General features: G+C 40.6%; 2 protein-coding genes across 4 annotated transcripts; both read right to left on the reverse strand.

The window, feature by feature from the left end:
• Nucleotides 1-544: 544 nt before the first annotated feature.
• On the reverse strand, nucleotides 545-8,592 carry LOC117742578 (G protein-activated inward rectifier potassium channel 2-like). 2 transcript variants are annotated; one of them, XM_034550090.1, is made up of 3 exons: nucleotides 8,385-8,592; nucleotides 3,130-4,050; nucleotides 545-1,758 (listed from the first exon to the last, which is right to left on the reverse strand). In XM_034550090.1, exons 2-3 carry the CDS (start codon nucleotides 4,025-4,027, stop codon nucleotides 1,406-1,408), a joined length of 1,251 nt encoding a protein of 416 aa, XP_034405981.1. In that variant the 5' UTR covers nucleotides 4,028-4,050; nucleotides 8,385-8,592; the 3' UTR covers nucleotides 545-1,405. The 2 variants fall into 2 exon arrangements, with proteins under 2 accessions (XP_034405981.1, XP_034405982.1); XM_034550091.1 differs by lacking the exon at nucleotides 8,385-8,592 and having other exon boundaries at nucleotides 1,406-1,463; nucleotides 1,518-1,758; nucleotides 3,130-4,027.
• A 3,151-nt stretch (nucleotides 8,593-11,743) lies between these two features.
• Nucleotides 11,744-20,111, reverse strand: kctd7 (potassium channel tetramerization domain containing 7). 2 transcript variants are annotated; one of them, XM_034551078.1, is made up of 4 exons: nucleotides 19,465-20,111; nucleotides 17,546-17,715; nucleotides 14,173-14,351; nucleotides 11,744-13,078 (listed from the first exon to the last, which is right to left on the reverse strand). In XM_034551078.1, exons 1-4 carry the CDS (start codon nucleotides 19,777-19,779, stop codon nucleotides 12,702-12,704), a joined length of 1,041 nt encoding a protein of 346 aa, XP_034406969.1. In that variant the 5' UTR covers nucleotides 19,780-20,111; the 3' UTR covers nucleotides 11,744-12,701. The 2 variants fall into 2 exon arrangements, with proteins under 2 accessions (XP_034406969.1, XP_034406968.1); XM_034551077.1 differs by having other exon boundaries at nucleotides 19,429-20,111.
• Nucleotides 20,112-20,791: the final 680 nt, after the last annotated feature.

The following is a 20,791-nucleotide window of genomic DNA, read 5'->3' on the forward strand; positions in this document are numbered from 1 at the left end:
TTAACAGCATGTTAGGTTAATGTTACTTGATATTAATATGGCTCGTGTGCCTCATGAGAAAAACATTCTGGTTCCCAAAGGGGAGTACCTTTGGGAACCAGAATGTTTTTCTCATACATTTGCATTAACGTTAATGTCTTAAATTCTGCCGCTTCTTCCAAATAATTAAAAATAATCCAATATTTCACAAGTCAAAAGAAAGAAATTGAAGATTAGACACTGAAAACTGATATTTGAACCATTAATCATTTCTGGAGACCCTCAGAAGGGGCTCGACCCCTAGGTTGGGAACCACTGGATTAGCTAAATGTATAGTTATTACTTCCTCCACCTCGAGTATCTACAATATGGATGCTTCAGTATTAATAATCTGTCAGATAATGTGTCGCAGGACACATTTTTACTGCAGAATGATAACTTTAGTTACATTTAGCTGAAAATACAAATTTTATGTAAGCAGGATTTTGATGCAGGACTTTTCTAAAGTGCTTCTTTTCCACCGCTGAAACAATTTTTTAAGATGCAATAATCACATAAAACATGTCTCGTTAAGTGCATAATATGCGATTTATTTATTATTAGTTACTGTTAGGTGACACGTGAGAGATTTCTGGACACTGAAACAGCGACTACATTTCTCCATCGGAGGCCTCTAATGTGCAAAAGTGACGAGACGCAGTTTTTAAAGGGCCGTTGTCTGAAGTCACCCAGCTGCAAACAGCAAGTCATGGCTTCTAAAGAAAACATAATAATAGTAACTACAAACATACATTTATAATGTGTAGAAGTATTTTTCATTGGTTTAAACTAGTGTTTGCATCCATTGATAATTAAGTGTTCCAGTATATAGACAATACAAGATAAATTAACTGCAGATCATGTTTATATACATGCTGATATATTTCTGAGAAACCAAATAATGTAAGCTTTATACATACAGTAAGGCAGAGAATATACAGAACTAACTTATAAGAATTAGTATCAAACATTTATCAAATATTCACACAAAACAAAGAATTCAAAACATTTTATAGTATATACAAAAATACTTATGCAAATGCCCATAGGAATATCTTAATAGAAAAAATAATAGGAATCTCATCAGACGGACATCACGTTGTATTTGAAACATGCACTTCCCCGCAGAGGGTCTTCAGTTCAGCGGTGGGCCACATGTCTACATGTGTTGTTGGGGGATTCTTGGGGGATAACTGTGAGATCACTGAGAAAACACGGTTCTTGGTGCAGGATTACTTGGTCCACTGTGCTCGTTGGTCCTCGCTGTACCTCAAACTCTCGCCATGTGCTCTGTACGCGTGTGCGGTCATCCCAAAACGGGGACATGTACAGCACACAAATATAATCTCATACGGACCTCAAACTTTGCTGTCTTTCTATTAAACCATCACACTTTGGACTCGCTCTCCACGTTGGCGACGTCCCCGTTCTTCTCAGTCTGCTCGCTCTTCCCCTGGTCGCCCAGGCTGGTCTTGGTCTCCGGGCCCTCCCGCTGGGACTCGGGCAACCCCTGCTGGCTCAGCCTACTGGCCAGTGACCAGGTGAGGGGCAGGCGGGTGCGGTTGTTCATGTCGGCGAGGTCTTTGGCACTGCAGGCGGGTGTGTTCGTTTCGTATATGTCGTGGAAGCTGTTGTAGTCCACCTCGTAGAAGCCGTCCTCCAGCGTCAGGACCGGTGTGAAGCGGTAGCCCCACTTGATCTCCCTGCTGACGTACGAGCTCCTCGCCTGGCACGTCATGCCTGGAGACACAACGTTAGGCATTCAAAGTCGTGGCATGAAGACAAACAGTTCGAGGCACGCGGTTCACACACATCACAAAACCAAAAAAACGACATCATTTCCCACTTTCCTCTATTAATCGCCTCAAAAACAAGTGAGCTTAGGCCCTGTTTCTTTAACCTTTGTTCATTTACATTTTGGCAAATGTCAACAGTAGTAAATAGTCTGCCGAGTTATGAGCAGTTCCTGTTTGCAGCGTCCCCTTTGGATGTACAGACAACCATCACTAGGTTACTTTGATATTGAAGAAAAACTTAAAAGCGGGGCGATTCTCATGCAGCTTCTGCAGTTCTTTTTGTTCCTCCATTTCGATGTGGATTTACGAACATTTATTTGCAATGTTCAGAAAGAAAGAAGAAAAAAAAAACACCTCGGAAGCCCAACCAGCAGTCTGTATTGTTATAAACCCAAACGCCTGGTAATAAAAAAAGAATTATCTTCCCATTTTTTTTTTTTGCTTACTCGGCGGGGATGGTGCCTAGTCATGAACAGGCTTTCAGGATCTCAAGCATCTTCCTGAGAGGATTACCGAACAGCAGCAATTACGTAGCAGCGCAACGAGATCAGCACAATTTTGTCCCAAAACATTGAAACTATATAATAAAAGGAATTCTAGTATCCGAGCAGGAGGAACGATTACAGCAAGCAAACCTGTTAAGATGCAGATATGGGCACTGAACTATCATTTCAAGAAGGACTTTAAAAAGTGTGAACCTATAATTAAAGAGAAATTAAAGTGTGTACATAAGTTCGTGCCAATCCATCCAAATAGCTGTTGATTGACATTTTACTCTAAACCATAAAAAATGTCAACGTCATGGTGGCGCTACAGGAAAAGTAAGCAGGATTCAGTCAGGTGACAATAAATGTCCGTCTTAAAGGAAGAGTGTGGGTCCTTTGAAATTGGGTTGCACGAGGTATACTATAAACTATATTTACTTTGCCACGAGACGGCCCTCGCCAATGGGGAACTGACGTCGTATCCATGGATGCTCTCGCCAAAGCCCACGAGACTCCATTGAAAAAAAAAATTTGACCTCACAGAATTTTTAATATTTCGGTCAGGACCAAAGTGCTGGATTAACTGACAGACCTATATTACCATTCCTCGAGCACGGCATGGCTAAAAAAAAATATATACAATTAAAAAAATTATACTGTGCAACATATTCCCTCTATGACATTCTGAACATTAAAATAGCAGCAAACAAACTATGTTCTACATGGAACAATAGTGGTGTCTACATAAACGGCGAACAATGTCGGCTGGTGGTTACATTATATGCACAACAACATCACAAATACAACATCTGAAACATTTGATGACTCACCCGTGGCCTCAACCATCCCCTCCAGAATCACAACTACCTCCAGCTCGTCCCTGGTCAGGTGGGCTTGAGTGACCTCCCAGAAGGGGCTGCTCTGGTTTATCTCGTGGCAGATGATGAGCGGCGACACCAGGAAGAGCCTGTCGTCTCCCGTGTTGTAACCCACGTTTATGTCCGTCTGGTTCAAAGGGATGAACTCCCCTTCCTTGGTCTGCTTGGACTTGATGAGCTTGGCCCTGATCGAAGCCTCCACGATGTGCGAGTTCCGGAGGTCTCCGACCCTGAACATCAGGCAGAGCCGTCCGTCTCTCATGGAGATGACGGCGTTGGTGGAAAACACTAGTGTCTCGGCTCGCTTCTTGGGCTGGGAAATCTTAACAAACATGCAACCCACCATGAAGGCGTTCACGATAGATCCCAGCACCGACTGAATCAGAAGCAGGAGGATCCCCTCGGGGCATTTGTCCGTGATGACTCTGTAGCCGTAACCGATGGTGGTCTCGGTCTCAATGGAGAACAGGAAAGCCGCTACAAACCCGTTGAGGTTATTGACACACGGAGTCCACTGGTTGTCCGATAAGTGCTCCAGGTCGCCCCGAAGGTACGCGATGAGCCACCACATGAAGCCGAAGAAGAGCCACGTCACGGTGTACACCAGCACAAAGATGAACAGGTTGAGTCCCCATTTGAGGTCGACCAGCGTGGTGAAAAGGTCCGTCAGATAGCGGTACGTCTCTCGGACGTTACCGTGACGGACGTTGCACTTCCCGTTTTTCTGGACGTACCGCTGGACCCTCTTGGCCCGTTCCTTTTCTGACAGCGGTTTCGGCAGGTCCTCGAGGGCCTGCTTTGGCAACTTGGGCTTTTTGATGATGGCCGGGCTCTCCACATCCTGCTCCATGTGGTTTCTATGTGGATTCAAACCTTTAAGGGAAGAAACAAATGGCGGTAATTAATAGTAATGAGTGCAAGACATCTGTACTTCTGAACAATTTTGAGTATTGCCATTTTGTGCTACTTTACACTTCTATTTCACTATATTTTGGAGTAAAATTGTACATTTATTTGGCAGTTATAGTTACTTTGCAGATTCTAAATCTATATATGTATATATAATGATAATATGAATATATTATGATGCAATAATATGGATTAAGATACCCAGCGGTATACAAATACATTTAAATTAGCTGCACATTTGCCAGCTGCAAAATGGATTCGTTTTCCATTATGACCACTTTTACTTTTGGTACTTTAAGTATGTTTTGATGCTAGTACTTTAGTACTTTTACTCAAGGGAGATGTTGAATGCAGAACTTTTACCTGTAACAGACTATTTTTTACATTGTGGTATTGGTAATACTTTGTCCACCACTGATCCCAGAATAATAGAATAATTAAATAAATATAATGCCTATGACATGATGTGGCAGATCTCCTCTACTACATTGCCTAAGCCACCATCAGTGGGTTTTTTTTTTTTTGGGGGGGGGGTTACCACTGGAACAAATGGCTATGCTGAAGCCGTTCTGCTCTCCATTCACCGGAGAATATTATGAGCCTGAGCAGGGAGGGTTTCCATGGCAACGCACAGCAAAGCCTACCCAAGTCCTCACAATATACCAGGAATGTACTGGAGGAGGCTGCGCACAGTGTTGGATAACATTTGTCTGTTTCATGTTGTTTTAGAGGGCCTGAGGAGGAATAATGTGCTCGTACGCCTGCTTTGTACATGAAGCGGTTATTTGTGAAACATCTGGTTGTTATTTTGTGTTTTCTATTTTTAGCTCTAATAGATTAATATCTGCGTATGGAAACACAAGCACACAGGTGTAGAGCTTGTTTATTATGACGGCACTGACATTAAAGACACTAAAAAAGCCAATATAATCAACAGCAATGTTGTAACTCTCACAGCGAAGAAATTAATTAAAGCTAGCTCATATCTATATATTAAAGTTACTACAAAGAGTTTTTTATTTGGTTGTAAAAAACTGTTTAAATGTAACACTGGTGCCTTTATATGGCCCACATAAGCAAACAAGACCATCGGCGAGAAGATTGGCTATTTATTTACAGTAATACACATATTAGTTTATGTTTTCTTCGATGGAGGCGTGACCCGCTCAACGCTACCAGGCTAGCACTCGTTGCCTCCGCTGGTTGTTTAGTGTTAGACATGTGGAGTGAGATCGGGTCGGGTGAGGATAAGAATATCACGGAAAAGACAACGCCTTCGACAAAACGCAGGATAAACAGATTCCCCCACGAAATCAGAAGAAACGACTTTACGACACGCAGCCCAGGAGATGCATATACGTTTACATTTTTAAAAAGACACAAAAAGTTTGGCACTGAGAAGTACGTCAGCCAGAGGTTCTTCTCTTTGACCCTGATAGTGTGGCACAAAAGAACAAAAGCAACGCTAAGCGGGACCGCGATAAAGAACGGATCTTTTACGAGGCGGTTACAAAAGGAAAGTCCCTTGTTGCTTCAATGGATTAAAGGACAATGTGCATGTAAAAAGCGGAAAAAAATGACTGAAACCATTAAAGAAATCCACGAGATGGAAAGAATGACCTTCCTTCTGAGACTAAGAAAGGACCAATACACAGCAAGATGGACAAAATGGACCAAATACGTCAGAATAAGGACATTGGCTGGTGGTTGGACCGAATGTATGGTTGACACGAGTGACTGACACACAGTGTTGCATGGTTGATATGATACTTATTTACTTGCTTAAACAATTACTTTATATTTAATTTTCCTTATGGCCAGACTTGGCCAGATGCATGTTTAATTTCCTTTATCCTTCCTTACTTTCAAAGGATGTATTTCTTGTCAAACTGTAAAAATACCTAAATAAAATACAAATAATTTTACGGCCCACGACTTAACTCTTTTAGTTCACGCACATCTGACATTGGCAGACTAGATAAGAGATTAGCTGGTGAAAACAATGGAGCGTTTAGCAGCTAAAGAGCCAGATATTTCCCAGAGGAAATGGTGGAGACCATAAAAAGAACTACAAGAGGACGTACATTTGATTGGTGGTGAGAAACACGTCGTGGTTTTCTATATCCGTATCCTTCTTTTTTTTTTGTTGACCATAAGTAAATACAAAGGGGCCCCATTTTGAATGTTTATGTCGTGCAATTTGAAAAGGCCCGTTTCAACCAATGAATGCTGAAAAATGTACTCGGCCTGCAACAAGATGTGGAGCACACAGGGTGAACTCTGAGGAAAGTCTATCGATCGGGGAGACGCTCGTTCGTGTATATTGATTTACGATTCGTCGCTGCTGTGTGTAGGAGGCTGTTAACCAGGTAGCTATATCCAGACGGGGATACAAAATCGATCGGAGGCCTCGTGGGGACACGTGCTATTTTTAGGCACGCACCAACAGCCGGGAACAGGGAGCATGGACGTCTCAAAAAAAAATCATACATCTTATTGTATTTCTTTTACTAACATGGTCGTCAGATGGATCCAAACCGGCCGCATTTAACAACTGATTGTAAAAAATACGGCACAATTAGCGACTGTGTTTGATATTAAACAATGTATTGCTGTTCATCATTATGGTGCATTGAGCCCAATTATCCCAAATCATGTAAGCTTGAAGGACCAGTTCCCCCACATTACATGTACACATAAACTAAAAGGGAAACTGAAACACACTAAGGGTAAGTCAGAGCATATTTTTGAGTGATTTGGGTGCCCCTTTAACAGGAAAAGTGTGGGTTCGTTTCACATTAAAAGTCTATCAGCGCCGGCTTTTAATTTTAATGGCATATTATTAAAATGATTACACATACATAACGGCATATATTGTTTTTAATTTGATGTCACTCCATTCTATTCTGATACAACCTTTTGCATACATGGTCGATGTTTGTGGAGCATGACGGAGCTACAACTTACATTTCAATGTGCCTCACTAGAAGTACGTATGTATTATGTAATGTAAGTATCAGTAAGAAGACAGCAGAAATATTGGATTATGTACTGTAGCAATATGTTATGTAACTTGTACTTTACTTGAGCACTTTCTACTTCAACTCCACTCCTCTCAGAGGGAAATATTGGACTTTTTACTGCATTTATCTGACAGCTGTATAGCTACTTTACAGAATAAGATGTTTGCATAAAAACCATGTAAAGAGTTTATAAAATATTATGTTTTGTTACTACTCAACAGTTTATTCATGTACAGCCAACAGTCAATTAATCAATTAGTTGATTGACGGAAAAATAAATTGGGGAAATAATTAGATAACTACTTAAGTATTTATTTTGTGCAAACATTTGAAATATTTCTTTTATTCAGCTTCTTGAAGTGTGAAGATTTGCTGCTTTTATTCTTAATAAGTTTAATATATTTTGAATCATAAAAAAAAAGAATCCTGCATATTACATTTATATAATATGACAACAAATTTCCCCTTGGGGATTAATAAAGTATCTATCTATCTATATTTTCCTGACTACACCTACACACTTACACTCGTATATCTATCATATATTAGGCTTTTAAATTTTTTTTTTACATTTATTTGAAAGATGACCTGATTTAGCTGGTTAGAGGATAACTACCGAACAAAGTGGTCCCACCTTGAAAGCCTTTTGGAGATCACCTGTGTATTTACCTGCTCATAATGAGCATAATATGGGGGGGGGGGGGGGGGGGGGGGGGGGGGGGGGGGGGTTCTGCGATCAGGTGCGAGGAAGCGAGAGAGCAAACTAACAGGCTGGAGATCACCCGTTGTCATGGAGACGGGGGTGATACAGGCAATCATTTTAATGTAATGTTTTCCTTTCTTTAAATGCACCAGTGTGGCTCGTTTCTGGTGATGTGAGGGCCGGCGGGGCCTGCGGGCTCTTACAGCCCGGAACATTTCCTTATCTCTCTCTCTCTCTCTCTCTCTCTCTCTCTCTCTCTCTCTCTCTCTCTCTCTCTCTCTCTAAAACACCTTCTTCCAGTCTTCTTCAATCTATAACCATAGCTGCTTATTTTTTCCTCCATCACATCAACAGGAAGAAGAATATGGAAAGAAAACAAACAAACAGCCTGCTTATAGCCCACAATTAATAGTTCATGCGTGTAATCATTCTTAATTAATCTCTGATTCGGGTCGCGCTGTTATGTAACTCCCCCCCCCCCCCCATCCCCAATGTAACCGATAACACATGATTACATTACAAGCTATCACCAGTATCGCCACCAGGAATAGGAAGGAAAGGTGCATTAATACCTGGCGCAGCAGATTCAATCCCCGAGTCATTTTTAAAGCCGGTTTGATCCCATGAAGAAAATGTCCCAACTCTGGTTTATAGGACGTGATGATCAAGTCTCTCTCTCTCTCTCTACGAAATTCGACTGGAGAATAGCCACTAATTCCCTCTTTCCTACATCCTCAACACAGAAAAAGACATCGAGCGGTCAGCCTCCACCCCTCAAATGGGAGAGAGACTTAGGAGAACACTGAGAGAGAGAGAGAGAGAGAGAGAGAGAGAGAGAGAGAGAGAGAGAGGGGCGGAGACGTGTGTGGTGGGAAGAGAGAATACAGTGTGTACAAGCAGGCAGTGCTGAAAAGTAACTAAATACTTTTACTATACTTTAAGTTAAAGGCAGGGTTGGTAATCTTCAACAACATGTATATAATATATATATATATATATATATATATATATATATATATATATATACTGTATATATGTTTTATTGTTTTATTTTGTACATCTCTCCATTGCACATTACTAACCCTGCCTCCTGCCATGGCCCTGCTGACCCCCCCCCTCTTTCTCCTTCTGTTTCATGGATTATGGAAATCTGGATCGTGGTCCAAGCCTACTAATTATTCATACATTTCTGTCATGTTCATTAAATGTGTTGTAACTCTGTAACTCTGTTCATCTGTACACATGACATCTATTGCGTCAGTCCATCCGGGGAGAGGGATCCTCCTCTGTTGCTCTCCTGAAGGTTTCTTCCCTTTTTTCCCTGTCAAAGGTTATTTTTGGGGATTTTTTCCTGATTCGATGTGAGGTCCTGGGACAGGGATGTCTTATGTGTACAGATTGTAAAGCCCTCTGAGGCAAATTTGTAATTTGTGATATTGGGCTATACAAAATAAACTGAATTGAATTGTTTACATTTATAATGATCATTTTGTGGGCGTGGCTTTAGACTTGGCGACTTTCTTGTCAGATTTGACTACTTCACTTGGAAAAGAGTTGCCAACACCGGGCTCAAGATTACCACCTTTAAGGGTTCAGACTGTGTTGGAGCTCTCCGTGGTGCTGATCTCCAGTTCACACCAGTGGTAAACCTCGAGCCATTAACGTAACATCTAACCATTGACTTCACCTGTTGGTTAGTACAATTTATTAAGTTGTGTTAATTTAAGAAGTCTCTTGGGATCAAGATCTACGGGAACAAACAAACATGCTAGCAGCTCTTTGAGGCTGCACTTTGAGCTAAATAATAACATTGCTATCGTTTTTGTGGCGCAAAATGAATACAGTAGTAACGTCAAACTGAAGTTGTGAACTCATGGTCATGATGGAGAAAAAGTCAGAGGATAGAGCGATGACCTCTGACTTGATGTAATATATACGTATATATATATATATATAAGGAGCTCGGACATCAGGGGGGAGCTTGGAGTCGAGTCGCTGCTCCTTCGTGTCGAAAGGAGTCAGCTGAGGTGGTTCGGGCATCTAGTCAGGATGCCTCCTGGACGCCTCCCATTAGAGGTTTTCCGGGCACGTCCAACTGGTATGGGCCCCAGGGAAGACCGAGGACACGCTGTAGGGATTATATCTCCCGGCTGGCCTTGGAACGCCTCGGGATCCCCCAGAATGAGCTGGAAAGTGCTGCGGGTGAGAGGGAGGCCTGGGTCGGCCTGCTGAACCTGCTGCCACCGCGACCCGACCCCGGATAAGCGGGTGATAATGGATGGATGGATGGATGGAATTGTAGTTGTTCTACACTGTGGTGTTACTGGTTTTACTTGAGTAAAAGATTGAAGTTCATCCACCACTGCTTCTGGCCGACATCCTCTTCAAGCTTCTGGTCTTTTTCATTGATTACTTTTTCGCTTCCTCTGGTTATTTCACAGTAAAAACCCGTGAAAAGAATTCCAGATGCTTTTTATAAATGAAAAGGGCACATTGTAAAAGCATTTAAAAGTTTTTTTCTTTTTTACTTTGACCTTAAATAATAAAAATAACACATTTCTTTTTCACAGCAAACAAACTGAACCCAAAAAATACAATAGAAGTGTAGCTTCCTAGAAGCTAACGAGAACAGATAAATAACAATATAACAAGAGCGCAAACATAAAAGTGTAAACAAAGATTACCAGTGTTGCATCTCTCCCGCAACAAAATAAGCATGTCATAGATGTACCGCGCTATTATTTTCACTTGAGGTAAAACAAAATCATAAACTGGTTACAATCACAAAGTGCTTCGACTTCACCATCAAGTACAGTAGGAAAAAACATGTAACTTAAAAGGTGGAATGAAGTTGACGATAAATAATAATTATTGATGCTCTGTGACAGTGACAATAATAAATATTAGACATTTTTGTTGTATTTCATCTGCAAATTTTACATCACTGTGCAAAAACTTCCGCAACCGTCAATTCGCCGGCAGCTTTGAGTAAAACGAGAAAAATGTGAAGACCGACAAAACGGATACCACCCGAACATTTCTCACATCTTTAAAAAAAAGCTCCTCAGGAGGTTGCATAATTAAAATATACTCTCTGTTTATCCCCCCCCCCCCAAAAAAAGGAACAGGTTAAACAGTTAATCTGCATCCTGAAATACAACTTATTCACTAAAAAATACAGATTTGTATTCAGGCTTCACTTACTTACAATATTCAATATTTACTATAATGGTCATTTCTTTGCTCTGGAAATGTGGTGAGACGGTTCTGAACCCAATCACATACAGATCCAGGTTAGGGCAAAACAAGGATAAACGTAAGGTAATAAATAAAACTTTATAATAATATAGTTAGAACAATGGGTAGGATTTACTCTTAAATTAGATAAACGGTCACGGGTCCCACTACTGATCATCTCAGGCTGGAGATCTCTTGCACAATCCTTCGTCAATGTGTCCACAACTGGATATGTTCAGCCGAAGAACTCCAACAAACAGTCTCTGTAGCTTGACGCAAGCAAGGTGGAAATAGAAAAAAAATAGATTTGATGTCTAAAAAGACACCTTTTGGGTCAAAGTTAAAGGACTACGTGATGTTTGAAAGAGTAAAAGTCTTTTCTCTTCCAAATTAAAAGTTCTGTGATCCATCTAAATATGTATGACCAACAATACGTAGTCTTTGAACTAAATAGATACCTACATTTAAGCACAATTACAAATGTTTTCTTATTTATGACCACAGCGGCTGCTGTTTGCCGAAGCTACTGAATAACAATTAAAACAAATTTGTTCCGTCAGACGACAAACATGTCGTCCAAGCTTCAGTTGTCAAAAACAGAGCTGTGTAAAGAAGCTGCATAACGGCCCCCGGGCCTTTCACACGGTGCTGCGACTCGAAGCTTATTTTATATTTACTGTGTTTTTCCTTCAACTTGCATGTAACTACAGTGACTGTGCTGGACTACGGGTGCGACCAAAACTCAAAATGTACCCTTAATATCATGATTTACGGTTGAAGAGTAACGCCCAAGTAAATAGTTCACCCAAAAGCAGCCTGATTGTATATAGCACTCACAAAAGCATATCAGTGCAAACAGAAGCTGCCCAAAAGACGTCAAAAAGGGTTATAAAACGTGCAGCATTATCCGAAGCATTTCAGAGGAGGATAAAAAAAAACCTTCCCCCCCCCAAAAAAAATGGTTTGGTGAGCAATATCATAGCAAAAATACTTTTGTTTGGATTTACGTTAGTTTATGAATGGATACAAGACTTGGATGATGCTGCACAGGACATTTGTGTAACCTTTTTTTGCCGTCGTTTGGAAAGTTCCTCCTAACTGTTGGGTGTGGTCAGAAGTGTGTTTTTGACACACCTGTAACAGCACCCAACAGTGATGTCACGAGGTCCCGGAGAACACCTTTATGTGCATCAAGATGAGATGTTACATCACTGGAGGGCAGCAAAAGACGGGCGTTTAAGTGTTGCTATGTTACTCTTTAAAGTAGTAGTAGTATTGCTTTGGTATTGACACTGAGTTACCGGTTTATTAGGCAAACTAATGCAGTCTAATACAACAGTCCTGCAATAAATCTCCCTTCATGAGGTTTTGTTAATGCTGTTTGTATTAAGACGGCATTATAGGTGTTCTTAATAAACTAGCAACTGAGTTTAGTTTGTGTTATTCATTTTGAAAAATAAAATAAAAAATATCGCGGGGGAAACCGAATACCTATATGTTGAAGCACGATTTAAAGGCTCACATTTAAGACACTAGCACAAAATATTGGCAATACAAAAACCAATATTGGTCGAGTTGGAGTAAAAAAAGGAACATCCGTCCTTTTGCTTTTAGGTCCCCGTGGGGCCCCCGACCGCCTCCCCCTCCCAGCTTCACCACCACGTGATCTTGAACTCGTAGATGGGCCTCTTGCAGTAGTAATGGTTGATGAGGTGCTTGTCGCAGACGCCGATGCACTGCTGCTCGGCGGTGATGCCGCGCTCGTCCAGGTCGCTGACGATGCAGTGCAGCAGGTCGTAAACGTCCGCCACCGCCTCCCAGGGTCCGAAGGAAACGTCCACCTCGCAGTGGTGCTCGAAGAGCTTGGCCTCGCTGTCCGAGCGCTCGAAGCGCAGAGAGTTAAAAAGGGGACGCTCGTACGGCGTGATGGGCATCTCCTCCTTGTAGACGCAGATCTTCAACTTGGCAAAGCGCGCCTTCTTCTGCATCGCCCTCAGCTTGGCGATTTCCACAATGTGCTCCAGATTTTCTGAAAATGGAAAACAAAACGGTTGAATAAATGACGCGTTCTATATCGACCCAGTCGTGTTTTTGATGACGCTCAGCAAAGAACGCGATTTATTTGAACAAAAAGCCTAATTTTGTTGTATTTCTCCTGATTTGAATAAAATTGTACAAATATGTTAAACATCTCTAAACAGAGCAGCGTCTGTGTGTATTATGTACTGTAGCTGTGAGCCACCCGGGTCTGTGTTTGCATATACAGTCTGGAGCTTTCTCTTGTGTTTAATTTGGAATGAATTAATGAATTTACATCACTTATTTATATCATTCCCCTTGTACGAGGACTCCTCTCTTCAGACCAATCAGGTGCTGCTGACAAAATTAACATCAGTTTGTTGTCATGGCATTTTGCATTTCTGTCCTCTCTACATTTTGTCGTCTCTGCATCAACAACACAATTAAATTGATTACGTTACCGCTCTTTGTCCATTGTTCAATTATCACGAGGAATTCTGAATGGCTGATCCTGTGTTCCCCACACGTGAAGATGTAGACTTTAAATGGTCTAGATTTGGCTAATGAGACTGTAATTGTTTCAGAGAACCAAAGTCCTGGACCGAATATTTGCAGTCAAATCTGAAAACTCAAGACATGAACGACCTTATTTTCGGGCTCAGCGTGACTTACGATGATATCGATATCTCCGACAACCAACGAGAGTGAACGCTGTTTAAAAAGACGCTCCTCACAACTACAGAACTATTAAGTTAAGTTATCAATGTTTTCTGATGAACATACAATTGTATTCAGTTCTCCATGTTGTTCCGTGTTACAAAATGTTTTTTACAAAAATGTTTGTGTATGCCGTCAGGCCAGACTTATATAAAAAAATAATAAAAAAATAAAAGAATCCGACAAGAAAATTGCATTTGATGAATCTCAAAAAGTAGTCCTGTCTCAGAAATGGCAAATTAGCTAATTCGCCAAATTTGCCAAAAATGTAAACCAATACAGGCAAATGGGAATGGGGCTAATGCCACATGAGACTGTGAAATCGTCATTCTCCGCCTTTAACATTCACATGCGTGCTCATTCTCCAGCACGTGGCACTCCAGGTACCTCTGTAGTAGGGCATCAGGTCCAGGAAAGCCTGCCGAACCTTCTCCCCGGTGAGCGGCTGAGTGTCCTCCAGGCTGTCCAGCAGCGGGCCGATGGCGTAGTACTGAGCCTCTCTGTGCACCGCTCGCACCCGGTCCCTGTGAGGAAGCTCCCCTTCTCGCAAGAAGTTCAGGATGTCCCTTCAAAATGGAAAGAGGAACAAATCCCGTTCAAACTATGTTTTCCGACCTGGTGAATCCGACTTTGAGGAACTCTGCTCTGATGTCAGAGGGCTGTTGTTGATACACAAACACTAAGGTTGGAAGGTTTGTAAAATCCTGCCACAAAAGCTTGCTTGGCTCCAGTCAGATGTCTTGAGAGGACTACTTTATATTTCAGAGTGAACGTTCATGCTTTTAGGTTGTAGAAAGTCCTTTTTTTTACAACAGAACGCTGCACAATAGTTCAACCCGACTGACAACTGGAGCGCAGAAAGAGACAAATGCCTCATTTCCACTGCATGGTTCGGGCTCGACTCCGTTTAATTTGTCGTGGATCGCTGTTAGCGTCGGGTATCGGAGAAAACGGTGAAAGAAACGGGAAGCTTCGCATAAAAAATGTGTGCCGATATATATATATTGGAACAGCTTCCCGTTTCAGGCACAAGTGCACAATAAACATCACGATAAAAGTATGTTAGTGTAGAGTTAGCGCTACTGGAATATCAGCTGAACAAACCTCTTCAATCTAACCACTTAGTAAACCCAAAGAAAGACAGACTAACTCCATATTTAGGGCCCAGTTGCACCCTTGTGGTTTTCTACGTGGGACATCGAGGGTCACTTACGCTTTTCAAGACTGGAAAACAAATAACCAAATCCAAGTTACAACAGGATTCTCTTTCATTTTTTCTTCTTCTTTTGGCGCTAAAACTAATTAAATTGTAATGAATAAATTTGGCCATTTAATCTCCGTTAATGCAGTAACATACTTAGCCAATAAAGTAGTTTTTTTTTTTTTTCTGCGTAATTGCTGCAGAACCTAGAGGGGCTTGTAAACAGAGAAGGAAAAATATGAATGCAGAAAAATACAGAGAACTCCTGGAGGAAAAGAAAGCTGTTGCAGAGAACAAAAACAGCAGCATCTTGGAAGAAGATTTATTTTTCAGCAAAGACAATAGCCACAAAAACACAAGGTTGGCTTTAAACACCGGTGTTTTTGTGCCACATGAAAAGGCTCCTTCTGAGTGTCTGGGTGGTAGTACTTTATATAACTACATACCGTCCATGTCTCATTCTGCTAGCTCTTTGTTTATAAATAATTCATCCCTTGCACAGACACATTCATACAGAACTGACCTCAACTCAACCTACTGCTTACATAAGTAATACGTCTTGACGTATCACATTCATATTTAAAGCGATTTGCTTTTTGCCTTTTAGCAAAACTAGCAGCCCACTTTAGTCCAGGCTATAGACCTAAATACTTTATAAAATGTTGCACAGACGTTGATGTTCCCCAGACGATGATGCCGACTGACCGCGGTGGGTCCTCTGACTTTTTTCCGCGAGCGTCACGTGACGTTTGTGGTTTTGAGTGAAATGCCTCGACAGCTATTGGATAGATTGCCATGAAATTTGGTTCCGACAGTCACGTTCCCTCAGGATGAACTGTAACCATTTGGGACATCTCTTAAAGCTATGCTGGGTAATGTTTTTAAAAAGCATGTTTGTGTTACAGTTACATCCCAACATGTAGCCACAAAATAAAAATATTCTCACAAAAAAGACACGCTATTCTCTTTTTATGTCTGTACTTCATGTTAATTGTTTAAGATGAGATAAGAGAGTGTCATCCATCTGTATACAGTTCAGTACACGGAGAAACAAAATAGTGTTTCTCCCGGTCAATGAATGACGCAACACATAAAAGATGCAAAGTACAAAAACAAGATGCAAACATGTCGTGCAATAGGCGAAATAGAAAAGTATAAATATTAATGAGAGATGAAGAAAAGTATACATGTAAATGAGAGTGTACAAATATGTGTAAATAGTGCAGGAGCAGTTTGTGGGTGCCTGAGGAAATCTACTCTTTCTTGTTTTATAATCATTAAAAATAAGCTCTCAGTGGTAAAAACAAAAAGTCTCAATGGTAAAAAAAATAAAAAAATATTTTATGACAAAAAGTTTTGTGAAAGTACAAATCTCAGTGAAGATCTGTCGATAGCAGCAGCTGAGATGGCTAACGAGGCAATGCACACAGCTCAATATTGTTAATTAGCCGCACATTTATTTCCGTTTGCCAGTTTCCTCTGGCTTTCCGACCCGTTGTCAATGCAGATTGACACCACAGTGTAACTGAAGGCTATTGTAAGTATCCGGTGCAGGCGTACGTATCAACAAACAAGCACAGAAATAGATATGTAAATAAGTTTACAGCCCTAACAGAAGCCAGAGAGACTCACAGATGCCTGTCAGAAAATAATGAGCTGCCGTCTGCGGCTTTAAGAAACTCGTTCAGATTGCAGTGTGAACTTTTATTATACTCAACTTTCTCTCGCACATACTGGTGAGAAAATACTATTGCAACTGCTCCATGAACAGGTCAATAAATGTGTTACGCTACTGTTGAAAAAGTTTGGAATCAGCTGTTATATTGATATTGTTCTTCTTTCCTTTAATGTCTATTTTACTAGATGTAAAAACACCAGTATAATTCAGATGCCAATTGTTGTATTTAGAATAGTTTTGGCCCCAAAAGATGAATAATTTAATTATTCTAACATTGGGTTTTGAATTCAAGTGACCCTTGATGATTATTGAACCAAGACGGTGCAATTGGGCTCTAAATATTGAGTCTGTCAGTTTTTCTTTGGGCCTTCTACTCAGTGGTGAGATTTAAAAAATGTGATTCGAGAGTCCAGTTTATTTAGCTTATATCCAGTTAAAATATTTCTATTTCTATTGTGAAGTTTGAAGAGCTTTGCTAAAGCAACACGTTGCCTATTAATATTCCAGCTTGTTATCGTCGTTGTGCACGTGACCCTGAAACAGGAACCTGTTCTATTTAAATCACACACATTTTATTGGATTTTACCCACGAGTGGTGATTTCTTCTATTCTTATTCACCTGTTGCTCAGAGGGATCTTTGTCTCGTTCTGCTTTTTCGATTGTCAGTCTGGTTGAACCAACAGCGTTTTGTTCACCATGTACAAAACAAATCCTTTATTAAAAAATAAATTCTTCCTACAACTCAACAGCATGAAATATAGAGAAGTCCTCGCAGCGTGATTGTACATTAATGTCGATTGAATCAATAGCATAATCCACTATTCATATTGGATATTTCAGCTCGTTGGTCTAAAACTATCTCACACACAGCGCAACTCACGCAAAATATGTTCCATCCCGATCGATGAAGTAGCGTCCCTCAGCATCACGTGGGATGTAGTGACGCCCGCTGAACATGGCGGCCAACATCGTGTCCTCGTACCGCCGCAGAGTGGACAGGCGTGTGGTGAAGTACGTGCCCCCAACATTCAGAGAGATGACCTCTGGAAACTAGAGAAAATATGGAAAGAAAAGTGAAACTGTAATGTTGGTTTCACACCATAAAAAACCACAAGAAGACATAAAAGTGTGATTCAAACAAATGTACAATATTACATATTTAGATGGAGAAAGGAGGTACAAAAGAGGTTATTTGACAATAAACAAATACCTATAAGAGGGTTCTTAACTACTGAATATTTTCAACAAATAATAATCTCCCTGTAAGGAGAGAGAATCTTGTGCACAGTTGTATTTAATAAAGTGGTCAACGAGGTAAACGTGACAATTAATGTACAATCACACATTTAAAACAGTTTAAAAGATGTGTGGTCCGAGCAGTTTTGTGTTTGTAATTGTATTTTTCTTAATTTATTTTATTTTAGGATATTAGACTTATAAAAGGTAGGTTTATGTATGGTTTAAGTTTAAAGACTTTAAAAGACTTGATACTTTTTGAACATGCAGAACTGTGTTGGTTAAATGCATTCATTCCTAGCCTGTATTACATCGTTACCAGCAACTCAAAGATAAACTGTACATAGATGAAAAAAAGGTACAATGCAGATAATAATTTCTAGCATTACTAAGGTAATATCTGTCAATTTTACAATAATATAATCCATTAAAAAAAGTGACTTTTGTTTATATTTTTTATAAAGCTGCTTACTTTATTAGGTATACTTTTAGAACATGTTCTTTACATTGTTGCTGTGTCTGTGTGTCCTCCTTGTGTATTGACTTGTACTGCATTACATTATAGGAGTTAATGTATAATATGCCTACTAGGACCTACATAGGTTTAAAGTAGCATCCAGTCGATCATCAGACCAAATTGAATTTAAAAATAAATGCTAATTTAACACCTCTCTGGATTATATACAAAGAGCTGTGAATAACCCTGTTTTTGGCTTCACTGTCACACACTACCACAGAAATAAGAGGATTATTCTGCTGTATCACATGGTCACTCATTAACTCAAGTCATGTGACACACCTGACAGCCAATCATGACAGGGCCCAGTCAGCTCAACCGACCTCTGACCCCTGTATTAATAGCCATAGACAGTCAATATTATGTTTTGTGCATAATTACAACAGCCGTGTGAATACTTATACAGAGTGTATTTGTACTTTCTTTATTTTTAAAACGTTTATGGTGTTGTAGACAACAGCTGTTATTTATTGACTAACAAGGCTTGTGTGCAGTTTACCAAGGGTGGACATGAGAATACTTGCTCAAGTTTGCTTGAAAAACATTGTAATACCTTATTGCTATACAACATTGTTATTATTGTGTGTTTTCTGCATTTTAGATATTGAAAAAGTAGAAAAGTATAGAAACGCCCACAGATTAAGTCTGAGTTTTGTTTATTAGTACACCTGACAGTCCTTTGTAAAGTATAATTTTGAGGTACTTTTCATTTTCTGCTACAGAATACCGTTACTTCTACTGCACTACTATACACATACGTCAGACTGTACTACAATCCTTTTATAACGTTAGTTACGTAGCAGGTTTATATTATTAATACAATATATTCATCTGCAAATAAAAGGTGTATTATTATGGATTGAGATTTATTAAATTTTTTTATTATTTGTATCAGAGTATTTTTACTTCTTCCACCACTGGGGATTAATAACTGAATCCTTTAATGTGTTAAGCTACATATCAAGTCGGTGTAGTTGTCATGTTCGTGTGCCAGTTGAACGTGATTTTACCCCGGTATAACGGTCTGGTAACGCGGCCTGCCCTACCTCCTGCTCCGGCGTGTTGAGCGAGGAGCGGAGCGGCTTGCTGAGGGCGAAGCTCTTTGCCGGGGAGGCCGGCTTTCGGAAGTCATCCTCCACAGCGGAGTCCGAGCTTGACATCGCATCGCCCGGTTTCTCGGTGTCACCCGCGGCCGAGAATACCACCATCACTCTGGGTAGAGGCAGCGTCCGTCTCTCCTGAATGAACCGCCTGACTCGCGTCGTGGCGGCGGGCAGCGGGCTGAAGGACAGAGCCTGGCGGTCCCTCGCGCCGCCGCAGCCCTCAGAACCGTTGGAACCGCTCGAGCCATTCTGCTGCATGCGCGCGACGAGCCAACTGTCGGGCCGCGGCACCAAAATCAGGGCAGGGATAACGGCAGTAGGAGCCACGGCGCGTGACTCTTTTAGTAACACTACAACAATCAACAACAACAACAACAACAACAACACCGGAGGGTGCGGCGCGAGCAGCTGCAGGAACCGAACATGCCCCCGCTTTCAGAGCGGAAGTGGAGACGTTCCGCTTTCGGTAATTGAAAATGAAAGAACTACAAGGTCCATATTGTTTTCGGGGTTAACGGTCCAAACTGCGCTCGAGCAGAGACTCGCGGCCTATCCGCGCTCTGGCCTGGTCGTGTGCTCCGTGCTGTCAGTCTCTCCGCTGATACGTACTGTGACGTCATCACGTCAAGGAGCGCGCTTGGACCGCGTGGAATTGTAATACACGATGAGATGTATATATATATATTTTTTTTTTTTAAACGTAAAATATAAACACTTCACGGTTGTACGGGGACATTTAATAGTATTTTATATTAATATATATATATATATATTTAATGATATAAATATTAATATATATATATATATATATATATATAAATAATGGCCTTTTTTCATGTAAAGTTACTGTAAGTTTTGAGGAAAACTACTTATAGAGGCTACTATACTTATACATGTTTTTACTTTACCACATTTATTCTGAGAAACGCGTATGTCACTTGAGTATTTTCCTCTTACGCTACTTTCTACTTCATTACATCTCAGAGGTTTAGAGAGCTTTAGTTACCAGCTACTTTTTAAATTCAATCTATGATCAGAGCAGGCTGAGGTTCTATATTTGAGAGGAAGGACAAGAGGAGGTGTCCAGCTCCATCTGTAAAAAAAAAGAGCCTCAAGATGCACTTATGTTCGCCTGATTAGATTTTCCGCCATTTTTAATTTTTTTGTAATACACGTGTTTGACATCTTCTCCTAAACCCCGACTCTGATTGCTCTGATATTTTCTGTGGATCATTGTTGGACGACGGTTATCAAAACGTATCAAAAGCTT

The sequence above is a fragment of the Cyclopterus lumpus genome, chromosome 14 (assembly GCF_009769545.1).
Source record: "Cyclopterus lumpus isolate fCycLum1 chromosome 14, fCycLum1.pri, whole genome shotgun sequence".
In the NCBI taxonomy this organism is placed as follows: domain Eukaryota; kingdom Metazoa; phylum Chordata; class Actinopteri; order Perciformes; family Cyclopteridae; genus Cyclopterus; species Cyclopterus lumpus.